Raw genomic sequence first — 16,356 nt, 5'->3', positions numbered from 1 at the left:
ACAATTCTTCTTCTCCCCTTCCTAAGCTAACTCTCTAATACCCATGATGCCTGCTCAGTTTTGTTGTTCAGTGGGATATCCTCTGAAACGTAAGATCACTAAAGTAACCTTTCTATTTTAGAGAGAAAAAGGCTCTCTTACCTCCGATGAATTTTCTTCTGTCATTGTGCGGCCATCTCGTCTAAGTGTGTTTTCATCATTTTCCAGTATTACTAGGGGGACAGAAAGTCATGAGCTTGCAGACTGTCAGCTCTTGGTCCTGCTTCCTACCTATGTAGCATCTTTGCTTGATGTGGGTAAAAGTGCATGGACTTAGGACATGTGACTAGACCTACTGAACAGGATGGTTGGGCAGCTGCTGAACCGTCTTCCCTTGAAGGAAATTAAAGCAGAGAAAGACCAGGAGAGATATGAGTAAGAGATTTGTTGCATTTCTAGACAGTGGACACCCAAAGCAACATAAAATAATCTGTCTTTGATTGTGTATTGTTAAATTAACATTTTCACATGTATTCTGTTTGGAGGGCCACTTGTGAGGTCTCGTTTTACGTGTGGAGATCAGTGGATAGCTTGTGGAATCTGTTCCTCCCCTTTTGCCAGGTGTGTCCTGAGTTTCAAATCCAGGTCATCGGGCTTGGAGAAGGCATTGATATCCTTGGAAAGAAGAATTTTTTCCTTCCTTATGGCCAAACTTGTGTTTAATTTGTGTGTGTGTTTACAATTTTTTTTTTTTGGTTTTTCGAGACAGGGTTTCTCTGTGCAGCTTTGCGCCTTTCCTGGAGCTCACTTGGTAGCCCAGGCTGGCCTCCAACTCACAGAGATCCACCCACCTCTGCCTCCCGAGTGCTGGGATTAAAGGCGTGCACCACCACCGCCCGGCTGTGTTTACAATTTTTATCATTCCAATTTCAGGTAAGAGTTGACAGATGAGGACGGCAGGAATACAATCTTTTATGTACTAAATGTCTCACATGAAACTCTCAACTTGGAAAGAAGGGAATCACTGTGAAGGAAGCAGCTGTATAGGATGTCAGCATTTTACTCCAAGATCAAAAAACATAAAGAAATTTGCACGGACTAGGAAGAGAATCACAAGCTAAGAGCAGAACTAGAAATACAAAAGACTCCAGGACTTAGAAGATGTGTAACGATGGAATGTTGGCAGATAAATGCCTAGTGATATATGAGAGTGCTTTCATTAGCCACTCTCAAGAAAAAAACCCATGAACTACTAGGAGAAGCAAAGACCATTTTGAAAGATGAAATAGGCAACTTTGAATCCAGAGTGACATCCATTCAGCAGGTGTTAGCACATCTGAAAGTTCAGTTGGATGCAAAAATTGTCCATCAACATAACCAGTGAGGCTGGTGAAAAGGATACATATCAGCATGCATTTAAAATATTTGTCTATCTTCTATGGAGCTGTGGGTTGTAGTTTGGTTAACTTTGCTTTACTTCTGGTATATACTAATGAGTGAGTAAATACCAGAGATGCTAGATAACAAGGAGGACCCTAAAAGGGACATGAGGAACGCCCTCAGAAGGGGAAATAGATGAGAAACCTGGGGGTTAGGGTGGGACAATGGAAAGTATGGATATGGCATCGGGGCATGGGGAAATGGGACAGTTGAGCAGGGAATGGGATGGGTAGCATGGGAGAGCAATGAAAGAGATAACTTGATAGAAGGAGACATCATGGGGATAGGGAGAAACTTGGTCAGGGAAGTTCCCTGGAATCCACAGGCATGACCCAACTTAGATTACTAACAGTTGTGGAAAGGTTCCCTGAGCTAGCCTACCCTGGTGATCAGATTGGTGACTACCCTAACTGTCATAAAGAGCCTTCATCTAGTAACTGATGGAAACAGATGCAGAGAGCCATGGCCAAGCATGTTCAGTCGAAGAGAGGGAAGAGTAATTCTATGAGCAAGGGGCATCAAGACCATGATGGGAAGACAGATACAACTAAACTAAGCTGGTGGTCACTCATGAACTTTGGACCCACAGCTGTGGATCATGCATGGGAATGGACTGGGCCTTTGCCTGGGCAAGACCGTTGTGTAGCTTGGTGTGTTTCATGGCACCCTGACAGTGGGAATAGGATCTATCCCTGGAGCATGAACTGGCTTTTGGAGCCCATTGCCCATGGTAGGGACACCTTGCACAGCCTTGATGAAAGGGGAGAGGTGTGGACCTGCCTCAGCTGAATGTTCTGGGCTTTGCTGACTCTCCATGGGAGGCCATACATTTTTGATGGAGGGGATGAGGGGTAGGCTGGGGGAAAAGACGGGAGAGGGAGGAATGAGGGACAAATTTGTGGTTGGTATGTGAAATGAATAAATAGTTTCCTAAAAAGATGTTTGTCTAGCACACTCAAGCATTGATTTAAATGATAATTTCCATTCTTCAAAGGACTTGGAGGGGAGTTTTAATCATTTCATTTCATTAATGGAAATCTGTGTATTTAACATATATTGCTTCTTTATTTCATATGTTGAGAAGGAGACAATATTCATGTATCCATTTATATCATAAGTATATCAATTATAGTAGGTTCATGTGATATTCATAAAATCAGCTAAACCATAACAATGAGAACTTTAGATTTACTAAACATTGTGTAGGTAATTGCTTTCTAATGATTGACGGTCTTATGAGTGAAATAAACACTCGAATTGAGCAAGTGAAATGTTACATAAATCAGTTCCAATGCAATAGAGACCCAAGAAAACAATCTCTGCAACGAGCAATGACATGGAAACTCAAGCAAATCAAGCAAGTGATTAAGTATCTCAATGGTGGCATGATATTTGCCAATAATTAAACTTTACTACAACTTTAACCACAAATGGTTATGATTTTATTGTAATTGTGCCACATGCCATTCAGATTTCTTGTTCATGGGTATGCATGAATAGGCATGTGTGAGTGTAGTTTTGATAATAGGTGTGGATTAGATGCATTTGCTTGGTTGCAGGTAAGTGTTCCTGTGCATGGATGTGAGAGGAGGGTGTGGACTATCCTGCATTAGTCCACACACTCAGTTACCACCTGCCCTCCATTCTGATCCCCTAGTGTCAGAACCCTCACTGGTGGTATTGGCAGGGGTCATCCTCCATAGTCCTTCTTGCCTAGCTTTATGAAGGACCCTCAACCTAATGCCAATTCAGGTATGGACACAAACAAGTGCCCCATACCCAGGCTCTCTGGAGTATTCGAAACCTATTCTAAACCTATTCTATCATAATGTGCTGCCCACCCATGAAGGCCCTCTATTCCCAGACCCAGGCAGATTTATCAACTCTCTTATGAGTCTGAATCACTTCTCTCCTTCCATTCCACCCACCAGCAGGCCCAGACCCAGAAAGGCAGCACATGTGTCAGCCCTTTTGCTGACTGTGACCCATGATACTCACTCTTCACCCTGTGTGACTATGCCACACCAAACAGATTATGGAGGCCAATACTAGGACCATCTTTTGAAATCTCACCCAGGACCCTTAACTCATCCCACAACTTAGTCTCAGACATAAAGTGGTAGCCAGATCCATGCATAGAAGTCATACATTTTTGGCAAGGCCTAGGTGAAGGCCATGTGTTTTGTCTTCAAAAAAGCACTAAAGGTGGATATTTCTCAGAGGCATCTGCCTTTCCATGTAAAAAGAGGGTGTCTGTACATGAGGCTGCCTGCAGCACAGCTACAGACGGGTATAAAGTAGAGACAGTGTCAAGGAAATTAGCAGACATTGCACTAATTGGGGTCAGAGCATTAGGTGTTTGAGAGTTCCAAATGGACCATCAAAAGTCAGTGGTTTGGATTTGTCACTTTCCATAAATTTTGGGACAACTTTTTCAGGGTTTTTTTTAATGTAATTTAGTTGTTCTTTTACACTAATCTGATTAGGAGACCTTTCCTAGCTGATTTTAGACTCAACTCTTCCCTCTCTTTTTTCATATTCAAGTGTATCAGCTGTTCAACAGCAAGGTTTCACCTCTACCCACAAGGCAAGGGCATGAGTCAGATAACCTATTAAGATTCAACCGTCTTTCTGGGCATGCAGTCTCCAGAGAAGGTTTCTGTTTTGTCTTCTTCTCTCCAAGTTGTCTTGTGACTCTGATGAGCTTAGTGAGGGAGAGAAAATTATGGAATAAAAGAGACATGGGACATAAGAGACTCAGTTGGGCATTCTTTTGAGCAATGTTTCAATGTTCCCAGGTAGAAAGGATATCACACACCTTGATGCATTACCAGGTGCAGTGTCTACAGGACCCATGATCCCAGAGGAATGCACCAGATAAGGGAGGAAGAAGATAATGGGGGTAGAGACTGCTCCTAGATCTAGGAGGGACACCTTGCTCAGAAGCAATAACTGTTGAGTTTAAGGAGAGGAGACACAATGTATTAAGGCTACTGAGATTGTCTGTGAGAAGGAGCCAAGCCCAGATTTGTTCAATGAGACAATGCAGAAGATCAGACAGACTTGTAAAGATCAAAGTCCATCAACCTACCAAAGAGATGAGAGCCTGGAGGAAACACACTCCTCAGATATGAACTCATTGCCGCCCAAAGACCACCATGTCAGATACTCCAGGAGAAATTCATAAATATACAAACATAGAGGACAGACACAGCCTGTAGCAAGATGTGTGCCAAGAAGGTTGCTCCCCAATTGCTCATGTCCTTCAGCTCTTGGAACATGGATATTAGCTTATGGGAACTTCCTAAGACACCCTCAGTATCTTGGAATCAGAATCAAGAATGCATGAAAAAGAGCCAAGGCAGGGGTCAGAGATCAGATCCCTGCTCACTCATAAGGTCAGAGGCTCAAGGATGAAGGACAAGTCTCTGACCTCCTTTACACTTCAGTCATCCTGCATGGCAGTCCAGGATGAGGCACATAGGCTGGAAATGAGCTACACATTAACACTAGGCCCTTCCTTGCCAGTATATTGCAGATGTGGTCGTTGTGTCAGACTAAACAGCCATTTTACCCAGCAGTCTACACTGTTGGTGCCACGTGAAGCAGGAGTTAAAAGTGAACAGAGGACTATGCATGGACTGCTACAAGTCCTGAAGGAAGAAATGGAAGGGCTCTGTTCTTCCTTTATCATTGGGCTTACTCTGCTAGACTATCACCTACAGGTTCCTTAGAGTACAAGAGAGAATACTGTTCCTCCCCAGACACAGTGGATCTATCACAGGTAAGGACACAAAGTGAACACAACACTTCATGGGCACTGTCATGGTGAATCTCAACAGTCAATTGGATGATACCCAGTACTGGGCAGCAAGTGTGAGATTAGAGCAGTGTACTTTAGGTGAGGTGGAAAGACTACTGAACTCTGCATGACATCATGGCTTAGGAAGGGATCAAGGATATATAAAAAGGTAAGCTGAGCATGAGCATTAAATCTTCTGGTCGCTGACATGTTATAACGGGACTCTGCCACAGATTCCTGCCTGTATATATAATTACCCTGTGTTACAGTCTATAAGCTGAGACTATATTGAAAATGTACCATTTCCCTTTTAGGTTATCTTCACAAGATTTTGTGACAACAACTGAATAAATTATCCAGGCAGGCATAGTTACAATGCAGAGCTAGTAAGTCCATCCCAAACCGTGAATTATTGGTAGTATCACAGACTTAAAACAGTAAATGTTCTGAGGAAATGTGTACCAATGAGAGGATAAGCAAAGCACATTAAATAGCACACTCTGCTCACTTTCCATTATGTCCTTGTAACAGGAACAGAACAGATACCTCCTATTTTTGTTGTCCTTAATGAAATCTTTACACCATTGCTAACTGAAAAAACAATGCATAACATGACCTCTAGTGGACTCTTGCTCATTGGATCATACCTGGAACATTGTTATCTAAGGTGAATCTCACCCTCTGTCATGAGATGCTAGAACTTTGCCAGGTTCCTTTTAGGAACATCAGCTCTACTCCATCTGCATTACCCACATGTGGGAGAAAGGATTAAGGGTGATTCACCTATTCCTGTCTACAGCAGGTGAAGCCACCCTGACTCATACTAATGAGCCTCAGTTTCCAACAGTTCATGCTATTGAATGAGAGCAAAGGTGACATCAGATGCATTTTAAAATCTGTAGTTGTGTTTACATTGAAGACTTAGATATATTGGAATTATCCTACATAGGGAAATAGTCTTAAGCTTCTCTTTAGATTTACATATAAAGAAAATGATTATCACCACATTACACAACTGGACAGAATTACAGAATTCACAACATACCTTTTTCATTAGGAATTTCTATAGAATAAAATTTACAGATTTCTGGTGTCATCACATCTGTATGCGGTATTGCTTGTCTCTGCTGAATTCTCTTCAATAAAGGAGAAACTGGGAATGCATCGAGAATAGAGTTTCATGTCAGCCTCATGGCAGAAAAACAGAGGAAACTAACAACTGTGTGTTTGTACATTTGATCTGATTGCTTGTTTCCGGGTACAGTCATCAGAGTGAGATTGTGCTTCAGGAGGATCACTGAATAGTGTACAACCAGTTAAGCATTACATGAACATGACAAGTAAAAGCTAATTTATGTGGCAATGCAGAAGGAAGTGCCCCATGACTGAACACACTTTGTGAGTGTGGTGTCAGAGCAGAGTGGTATCACTCTAATCCTTCTTAGAGCCCATGACACCTTTGCAATGGCTCCATTCACCAGCTGCTCACTAAGACCCTAAGAATTTCTTAAGGACTACCCACAGGACTCACTAAGCTAATACAGATCTTTGTAATATATACTATAGGAAAAAGCACAGGCATTCAGAAGTGCCCTGTGATGTCTGTGAGATACCAGAAGACTTCAGCTACACAGGAGTAACTGAATTCAGACAAACTGTTGCATTTACTCTAGAACACTGGAGAACTGTTATTCTTCATTCTTTGACTGCCCCTTATATAGTAGTACATCTCATGGACAATGTATGGCATTGTCCATGGGAGGTAGGAAGGTAAGAAGCTTTGAAAACTTGTGACATTTCACACAATGGAGCAGTAACAGCTGCATTTGTGTGCCAGTGACGACCTCTCCTGACAGAAACAACTGACAGGAGACATGCTCTGCAGGCAGTCCCTGACTCCAAGTGTGAGCTACCTCCCAAATGAGCTGTGGGATTCCTGGATCAGTATACAGCACCTTCCTCTATCATCCTCAACCTGTCACCGGCCTCTCAGTGACTGAGTCTGAACCTCCGGAACAAAATTGGGAGGATACCAATGCTTCCAGGCTCCAAGTCAATCTAAACCAAGCTGTCACGTGGAGGATGGGAGGAAAGGAAACTCTTTTAATCTCACAAACCTGGATAAACCCTCTACAGGAAGAGGCTGGAAAAGCAGCCTGGTGCCATTGTAGGTGACAGATGTCCCCTGAAACTGTGTGGACAGTCTGAACTGAGTTCAGCTAAAAGAATGGTAGTCTACACAGGCTACATGTGAGTTTGCAAGGTGCTGTTCATCTATTCTTCATGAAAGTTCTGTTTCTCCAGAATCTTTTCCCACACACAGACACACGGGCAATGGACGAAGTCCTACTCCCCTCTGTTGTTTTCTTTTCACTTTTTTTCAGAGAAACGGTCTCTGGCCCACAGTGATCTCAATGCCACTTTGTAGAAATAGATGACTTTGAACTTAAAATTCTCCCATCGGCACCTCTGAAGGAGGTTTATAAAGCTATACAACCACAGCACATCTTTTGCATACTGGGAGCTCACACCCGAGGCCTTAGAAATGGTAGGTATGCAATAACCACATTCTCTCTCAAGAACTAGCTCTTCTTTGCCAAAGGCCTTCATAGCACATGCCTGAGCAAATATACAGAAACCATTTTGCAAATAACGATGCTCTTCTCACTCCTACCTGCTGCCTGTGGTCCCCCTAGTGCTTCCACTCACAGGCAGTATGGACACTGACTACCAGTGAGCAGAAGACCCTTGGAGCCCAGAGTCTAGCTCACATTTAAAAACCTGTTGCCAGGAGCTAAGGAGACCAGAGGTTAACATCCCCTGCTGTTCCTGTAGAGGACACAGGTCTGGTTGGTTTCTATCACAGAAAAAACAGCTCAAAACAGTCTATAACTCCAGTTGCTAGAAACCATACAGCTAATTTGAGTCTGCATATGTATCATAGATACAAATGGTGCACATACATTTATGCAGGTGAACACTTGTATACCCAAAATGAAAATAAATATATCTTTAAAAAACGTCCTTCTATTAAGAAAATGCTTCAGCACAGATCCAGAGACACGTGGTAACTGGAGTTCCTAGTGGATATTATTGTTTAGATGAGTGTCTCTTTTGTGCTCATGCTAATGTTGTCTATTTACTAAATCTTGTAATTATTTTTTATATATATTACATTTATTTTTGTTCTATTAAAATCGTGATCTTAAATTTGCATGAGAGAATTTTTTAATTTTTCATTTTTTCCCTTTTGTTGGAAACAGATTTTTTTCATACAATATTCCTAAATTATAGTTTCATCTCCCCCTGATCCTGCCAGTTCCTCCCAACCCCCCCCCTCATCTGGATGCACTCCCTATCTGTCTCCCACTTGAAATAAAAATTTCTGAAAGAAACAACCAAACATGACAAAAGAAATATAAGAGAAAGCAAAAACAATCATATCTAACTATTTATTTAAAAAATCTTTCTTTCCTATTTGATACTATAATAAGGACATCATTTCCCACGCCTGTTTCTCAATGAAAACCCTCCTCTATACCCATAAACCTTTCCTTGCCCTCTTTCAAAGCATGGCTACTCTTCGAACTAACTGTTTGTGTGTGTGTGTGTGTGTGTGTGTGTGTGTGTGTGTGTGTGTGTGTGTGTGTGTGTGTGTGTGTTCCAAATCAGTACTGTACTGTACTGTAAAACTCTAAGGGAAAAACCTCTGCCGCATCACCCCATGCATTGTCTGTCTCCCATTCTCAGATCACTGATCTGACTAGAAGCCTGTGGGCATTCTAACCTTTCATTTTTCTGAATGTCTGTAGGTAAATGAGAAACAATACCCTGGGCATTTGCCTTCTGTGGTAGTAACTACAGGGTCCTGATCTCTGCAGTTTTGACCTATTGAAGGCAGATACTGGGATGTTGCAAGTTAGGGATTACCAAGACCTCGGGCTATAGAAGGTCTCTTGATCTGCATGGACAGCCTCATCATTTACCTCTGTGCCATGGTTTATTCTTCCATAGAGTAGCACACAAACAAATAAATGTACTACATGTGATGGGCTTTGACATATATACTTTAGGTCAAGCGTGTATCCTAATATGGTAATTCAACAGCTTGTCCCTGTAGATTGGACTGAGCAATTGAGATACCTATCTTGGGAAAAACAGATTTAGATGTAGCCTGGTATACACCATTCCAGACTAACTACAGGCATCATAGCTGAATCCAGTGCATATGGACAAATGCCTCCACTATTTTTTTTTTAACTTAGGGGTCCACTTTAAAAAAAAATACAGTCCAAATGCTCCCAATAGGTGGCATAAATCACAGTGGCTGCTTAGATATAAGGATACCCAGTATTTATAAAATTCATTTGTAAAGGGTGTCTTAAGGAAGAGATTCCATAATACATACTCCTTCTTTGGCTGCGGCAACGCATCTGAAACATAAAAGAAAGAAAACAGTCTGTGGCCTAGGTCATGATGAGTTCTGTTTGCATGGGTCATTGAAACACATATGAACATGATATAATGCCAATCAAAGTGGGAAAGAGTCTTCAAATAAAAGACTCTGCTTTAGTATATATGATGGTGTCACAAAAGAACTGGTGTTCCTCACTTGTACCCCTTCCCACTTTTGCTGGTTCCCACACCAGATCAAGAGGCACTATCTGTTTGGTCTCTGCTGCGTGTTCCCTAAGCCACACTGCAACATGCTGGAGCATCTTTATGATCCTGCTATGAAATTAACCCTGCCACAATGTAGCCTCAATTATTTACACTAATGCTCACGTGTTAAAAGTCTAACCTTCAGCATCCCTACACTGGACATAGGAAGATTGCTCCATATGACTGTTGTAGAACGTACTGCATGGAAATTGAGGGGATCTGAAGTGCCTGACAACTTCTAAACCAAAACTTTAAGTTTTATCTAAAGAGAACCTTTTTTCTCCAGAAGAAAAGGCCTGCTCACAAGACTGATAATTAACACTGGATGCTTTGATGCTCTATTCAGTTTGGAACAGGCTGGTACAATTCTTCTTCTCCCCTTCCAAACTAACTCTCTAATACCCATGATGCCTGCTCAGTTTTGTTGTTCAGTGGGATATCCTCTGAAACATAAGATCACTAAAGTAACCTTTCTACTTTAGAGAGAAAAAGGCCCTCTTACCTCCAAGGGATTTTCTTCTGTGCGGCCATCTGGTCTAAGTGTGTCATCATTTTCCGTTAAACCTAGGGGGACAGAAAGTCATGAGCTTGCAGACTGTCAGCTCTTGGTCCTGCTTCCTACCTATGTAGCATCTTTGCTTGATGTGGGTAAAAGTGCATGGACTTAGGACATGTGACTAGACCTACTGAACAGGATGGTTGGGCAGCTGCTGAACCGTCTTCCCTTGAAGGAAATTAAAGCAGAGAAAGACCAGGAGAGATATGAGTAAGAGATTTGTTGCATTTCTAGACAGTGGACACCAAAAGCAACATAAAATAATCTGTCTTTGATTGTGTATTGTTAAATTAACATTTTCACATGTATTCTGTTTAGGGCCACTTGTGAAGTCTCATTTTGGGTGTGGAGGTCAGTGGATAGCTTGTGGGATCTGTTCCTCCCCTTTTGCCAGGTGTGTTCTGAGTTTCAAATCCAGGTCATTGGGCTTAGAGAAGGCATCGATTTCCTTGGAAAGAAGAATTTTATCCTTCCCTGTGGCCAAACTTGTGTTTAAACTTTAGTGTGTGTGTTTACAATTTTTATCATTCCAATTTCAGGTAAGAGTTGACAGATGAGGACGGCAGGAATACAATCTTTTATGTAGTAAAAGTCTCACATGAAACTCTCAACTTGGAAAGAAGAGAATCACTATGAAGGAAGCAGCTGTATAGGATGTCAGCATTTTACTCCAAGATCAAAAAACATAAAGAAATTTGCACGGACTAGGAAGAGAATCACAAGCTAAGAGCAGAACTAGAAATACAAAAGAAACTCCAGGACTTAGAAGATGTGTAACGATAGAATGTTGGCAGATAAATGCCTAGTGATATATGAGAGTGCTTTCATTAGCCACTCTCAAGAAAAAACCCCATGAACTACTAGGAGAAGCAAAGACCATTTTGAAAGATGAAATAGGCAACTTTGAATCCAGAGTGACATCCATTCAGCAGGTGTTAGCACATCTGAAATTTCAGTTGGATGCAAAAATTGTCCATCAACATAACCAGTGAGGCTGGTGAAAAGGAATAACATCAATATGCAAATATTAAAATATTTGTATATCTTATCTGGAGCTGTGGGTTGTAGTTTGGTTACCCTTTTCTTTACTTCTGGTATCCTTTTATGAGTGAGTACATACCAGAGAAGCTAGGTAACAAGGAGGACCTAAGAGGGATGCAAGGAATTCCTGGGAGAGGGAAATAGATGAGACTTCCTGAGTGAACTGGGGGTTATGGGGGACAATGGAGGGTAGTTGTATGGGATGTGAGCATAGGGGAATGGGATGGTGGAACTGGAACAGGGGCAGAGTGGGAGAGCAATGAAAGAGATATCTTGATAGAGGGAGACATTATGGTATGGATAGGGAGAAACCTGGTCAGAGAAGTTCCCAGGAATCCACAGGCATGACCCCAGCTAAGATTACTAGCAATAGTGGAAAGGGTGCCTGAGTTGTCCTACCCTGGTGATCAGATTGGTGAAAAGCCCTAACTGTCATCAAAGAGCCTTCAGTGAATAACTGATAGAAACCCATGCAGAGAGCTAAGCACCAGGCTGAGTTCCAGAAGTCCAGTCGATGAGAGGGAAGATTGATTCTATGATCAAGGGGCATCAAGACCATGATGGGAAGACTTACAGAAACAACTGAACCAAGCTAGTGGGAACTCATTAACTCTGGACCCACAGCTGTGGAGCCTTACATGGGACTGTACTGGGCCCTCGGTGGGGGTGAGATATTTGTGTAGCTTGGTGTGTTTCACTGCACCCTGACTGTAGGAATAGGATCTATCCCTGGAGCATGAGCTAGCTTTTTGGAGCCCTTTGCCTAATGTGGGACATCTTGCACAGCCTTGATGAAAGGGTGTGGGGCTTGGACCTTCCTCAGCTGAATGTTCTGGGTTTTGCTGACTCTCCATGGGAGGCCATACATTTTTGAAGGAGGAGATGAGTGGTAGGCTGTGGGGAAAGGCTAGAGGCAGAGCAGAAGGGATGAAGGAGGTATCTGTGGTCAATATGTGGAATGAATAAAAAATTTCTTAAAAAGATTTGTCTAGCAAACTCAAGCATTGTTGAAATGATAATTTCCATTCTTCAAAGGACATGGAGAGGAGTTTTAAACATTTCATTTCATTAATGGAAATCTATATATTTAATGTATTTTGCTTCTTTATTTCATATTTTCAGAAGGAGACAATATTTATGTATCCATTTCATATCATAAGTATATCAATTTTAGTGGGTTCATGTGATGTTCATAAAATCAGCTAAACCAACAACGAGAACTTTAGATTTTCTCAATATTGTGTAGGTAATTGCTTTCTAATGATTGACGGTCTTATGAGTGAAATAAACACTCAAATTGAGCAAGTGAAATGTTACATAAATCAGTTCCAATGCAATAGAGACCCAAGGAATCAACAATCTCTGCAATGTGCAATGATCTGGGAATACAAGCAAATCATGCAAGTGATTAAGTTTCCCGATGGTGGCATGATATTTGGCAATAATTGACTTGACTACATCTTTAACCAGAAATGGTTATGAATTTATTGCAATTGTGCCACATGCCATTCAGATTTCTTGTTCATGGGTATGCATGAATGTGCATGTGTGAGTGTAGGTTTGATCATAGGTGTGGATTAGATTCATTTGCTTGGCTGCAGGTAAGTGTTCATGCACATGGATGCGAGAGGAGGGTATGCACTATCCTGCATTAGTCCACACACTCAGTTACCACTTGCCCTCCATTCTGATCCCCTAGTGTCAGATCCCTCAGTGGTGGTATTGGCAGGGGTCATCCTCCATTGTCCTTCCTGCCTAGCTTTATGAGGGACCCTCAACCTAATGCCAATTCAGGTATGGACACAGGTAAGTGCCCCATACCCAGCTCTCTGGAGTATTCTAAACCTATTCTAAACCTGTTCTATCATAATGTGCTGCCCACCCATGAAGCCTCTCTATGCCCAGACCCAGGCAGATTTATCAACTCTCTTATGAGTCTGAATCACTTCTCTCCTTCCATTCTACCCACCGGCAGGCCCAGACCCAGAAAGGCAGCACTTCTGTCAGCCCTTTTGCTGACTGTGACCCATGATACTCACTCTTCACCCTGTGTGACTATGCCACACCAAACAGGTTATGGAGGCCAATACTAGGACCATCTTTTGAAAGCTCACCCAGGACCCTTAACTCATCCCACCACTTAGTCTCAGACATAAAGTGGTAGCCAGATCCATGCACAGAAGTCGTACATTTTTGGCAAGGCCTAGGTGAAGGCCATGTGTTTTGTCTTCAAAAAAGCACTAAAGGTGGACACTTCTCAGAGGCTTCTGCATTTCCATGCAAAATGAGGGTGTCTGTACATGAGGGTGCCTGCAGCACAGCTACAGACGGGTATAAAGTAGACACAGTGTCAAGGAAGTTAGCAGACATTGCACTAATTGGGGTCAGAGCATTAGGTTTTTTGCGAGTTCCAAATTGACCATCAAAAGTCAGTGGTTTGGCTTTGTCACTTTCCATAAATTTTGGGACAAACTTTTTCAGGTTTTTTTAATGTAATTTAGTTGTTCTTTTACACTAATCTGATTAGGAGACCTTTCCTAGCTGATTTTAGACTCAACTCTTCCCTCTCTTTTTTCATATTCAAGTGTATCAGCTGTTCAACAGCAAGGTTTCACCTCTACCCACAAGGCAAGGGCATGAGTCAGATAACCTATTAAGATTCAACCGTCTTTCTGGGCATGCAGTCTCCAGAGAAGGTTTCTGTTTTGTCTTCTTCTCTCCAAGTTGTCTTGTGACTCTGATGAGCTTAGTGAGGGAGAGAAAATTATGGAATAAAAGAGACATGGGACATAAGAGACTCAGTTGGGCATTCTTTTGAGCAATGTTTCAATGTTCCCAGGTAGAAAGGATATCACACACCTTGATGCATTACCAGGTGCAGTGTCTACAGGACCCATGATCCCAGAGGAATGCACCAGAGAAGGGAGGAAGAAGATAATGGGGGTAGAGACTGCTCCTAGATCTAGGAGGGACACCTTGCTCAGAAGCAATAACTGTTGAGTTTAAGGAGAGGAGACACAATGTATTAAGGCTACTGAGATTGTCTGTGAGAAGGAGCCAAGCCCAGATTTGTTCAATGAGACAATGCAGAAGATCAGACAGACTTGTAAAGATCAAAGTCCATCAACCTACCAAAGAGATGAGAGCCTGGAGGAAACACAATCCTCAGATATGAACTCATTTCCACCCAAAGACCACCATGTCAGATACTCCAGGAGAAAGTCATAAATATACAAAACATAGAGGACAGACACAGCCTGTAGCAAGATGTGTGTCAAGAAGGTGGATCCCCAATTGCTCATGTCCTTTAGCCCTTGGAACATGGGTATTAGCTTATGGGAACTTCCTAAGGCACCATCTGTATCTTGGAATCAGAATCAAGAATGCATGAAAAAGAGCCAAGGTAGGGGTCAGAGATCAGATCCCTGCTCACTCATAAGGTCAGAGGCTCAAGGATGATGGACATGTCTCTGACCTTCTTTACACCTCAGTCATCCTGCATGGCAGTCCAGGATGATGCGCATAGGCTGGAAATGAGCTACCCATTAACACTAGTCCCTTCCTTGCCAGTATATAGGAGACGTGGTAGTTCTGTCAGAGTAAACATCCATTTTACCCAGCACTCTACCCTGTTGGTGCCACGTGAAGCAGGAGTTAACAGTGAACAGAGGACTATGCATGGACTGCTACAAGTCCTGAAGGAAGAAAGGGAAGGGCTCTGTTCTGCCTGCTTCATTAGACCCTAACTGCTAGACTGCTCTTGAATAATCCTTTTGTACACTGTGAATATATGTTGGTGTGATTGGTTTAATAAACAAGCTAAATGGCCAATAGCTGAACAGGTAAAAGTTAGGTGGGAAAGCCAAATTGAGAATGATGGGATATGGAAGGGTGGTGTCAGAGGAGTTGCCAGCCAGATGCAGAACGAGTCAGACATACCTAATTGGATAGACGTAAAAGCGCTAAGCCTCATGGGAGAATATACATTAATAGGAATGAGTTGTAAGAGCTAGTTAGTAATAAGCCTGAGCTATTGGGTAAACATTTATAATTTATGTTAAAGCTCAATGTGGTTTTTATGAAGCTGCTGCTAGCACCCAGAGAAACTCTGCCTACAATAGACTATCATCTACAGGTTTCTGTGAGTATAAGAGAGAATGTTGTCCTTCACCAGACAGAATGGCTCTATCGTGTTAGTACACAAAGTGAACTCAATACTTCATGGGCACAATCATGGTGAATCTCAACAGTCAAACAGTCAATTGGATGATACCCAATACTGGGCATGGAAGTGTGAGATTATATCTATTAGGTTAGCTGAGGTGGGATGACTAGTGAACTCTTCTTGGCATTATTGCTTAAGAAGGTGTGATGGTTATTGCTTGCCAACTTGTTTGCATCTGGAATGAACTAACCCCCCAAAATGGAGGGCATATCTGTGAGGAATTTTTTTCTTAAGTTGAAGTAGGAAGACCTACTTCTAATTTGGATCTTTGGAAGAAATAGGCTGTAATGCCAGTGAAGGAATGCACTTGTTAACAAGACCAGAACAATCAGGCAAAGAGCAAAAGCTTCCTTCTTCCATGTTCTTATATAGGCTTCCAGCAGGAGGTGTGGGCTGGATTAAAGTGTGGCTTCCTGCCTCAAGTTCTCAGTTAAAGGCATGTGTCTTCATGCCTCAATTGCTTGTCTTTTCCCAGCTCAAAAGATCTAGATTAAAGATGTGTCTTCCTACATCAAAGGGGGAAGTGAACAGGAGCTCCCATTCCTAACCAAGAAGCTATCTTCATTGGCAAACTCAAGGGAAAAATCAGTTTTCTCCAATAGAGTCTCATTAGGTATATTAACCACGCTTAAGGGTAGACCCAATGCAAGC

General features: G+C 42.1%; 1 protein-coding gene across 1 annotated transcript in view; it reads right to left on the bottom strand.

Moving 5' to 3' along the window:
- Positions 1–16,356, bottom strand: part of LOC143268193 (uncharacterized) — a 91,691-nt gene that overhangs the window by 48,630 nt on the left and 26,705 nt on the right. The window contains exons 11-14 of the mRNA XM_076549336.1: positions 10,386–10,447; positions 9,630–9,654; positions 6,267–6,374; positions 142–212 (exon numbers count right to left, since the gene is read on the bottom strand). Of these exons, the coding sequence (XP_076405451.1) occupies positions 142–212; positions 6,267–6,374; positions 9,630–9,654; positions 10,386–10,447 (266 nt within the window). The remainder of the gene's footprint in view (positions 1–141; positions 213–6,266; positions 6,375–9,629; positions 9,655–10,385; positions 10,448–16,356) is intronic.

This window comes from Peromyscus maniculatus, chromosome 12 (genome assembly GCF_049852395.1).
Source record: "Peromyscus maniculatus bairdii isolate BWxNUB_F1_BW_parent chromosome 12, HU_Pman_BW_mat_3.1, whole genome shotgun sequence".
Taxonomy (NCBI): domain Eukaryota; kingdom Metazoa; phylum Chordata; class Mammalia; order Rodentia; family Cricetidae; genus Peromyscus; species Peromyscus maniculatus.
Note: the sequence above shows the minus strand (reverse complement) of the source record. Positions and strands in the feature narration are given on the sequence as shown.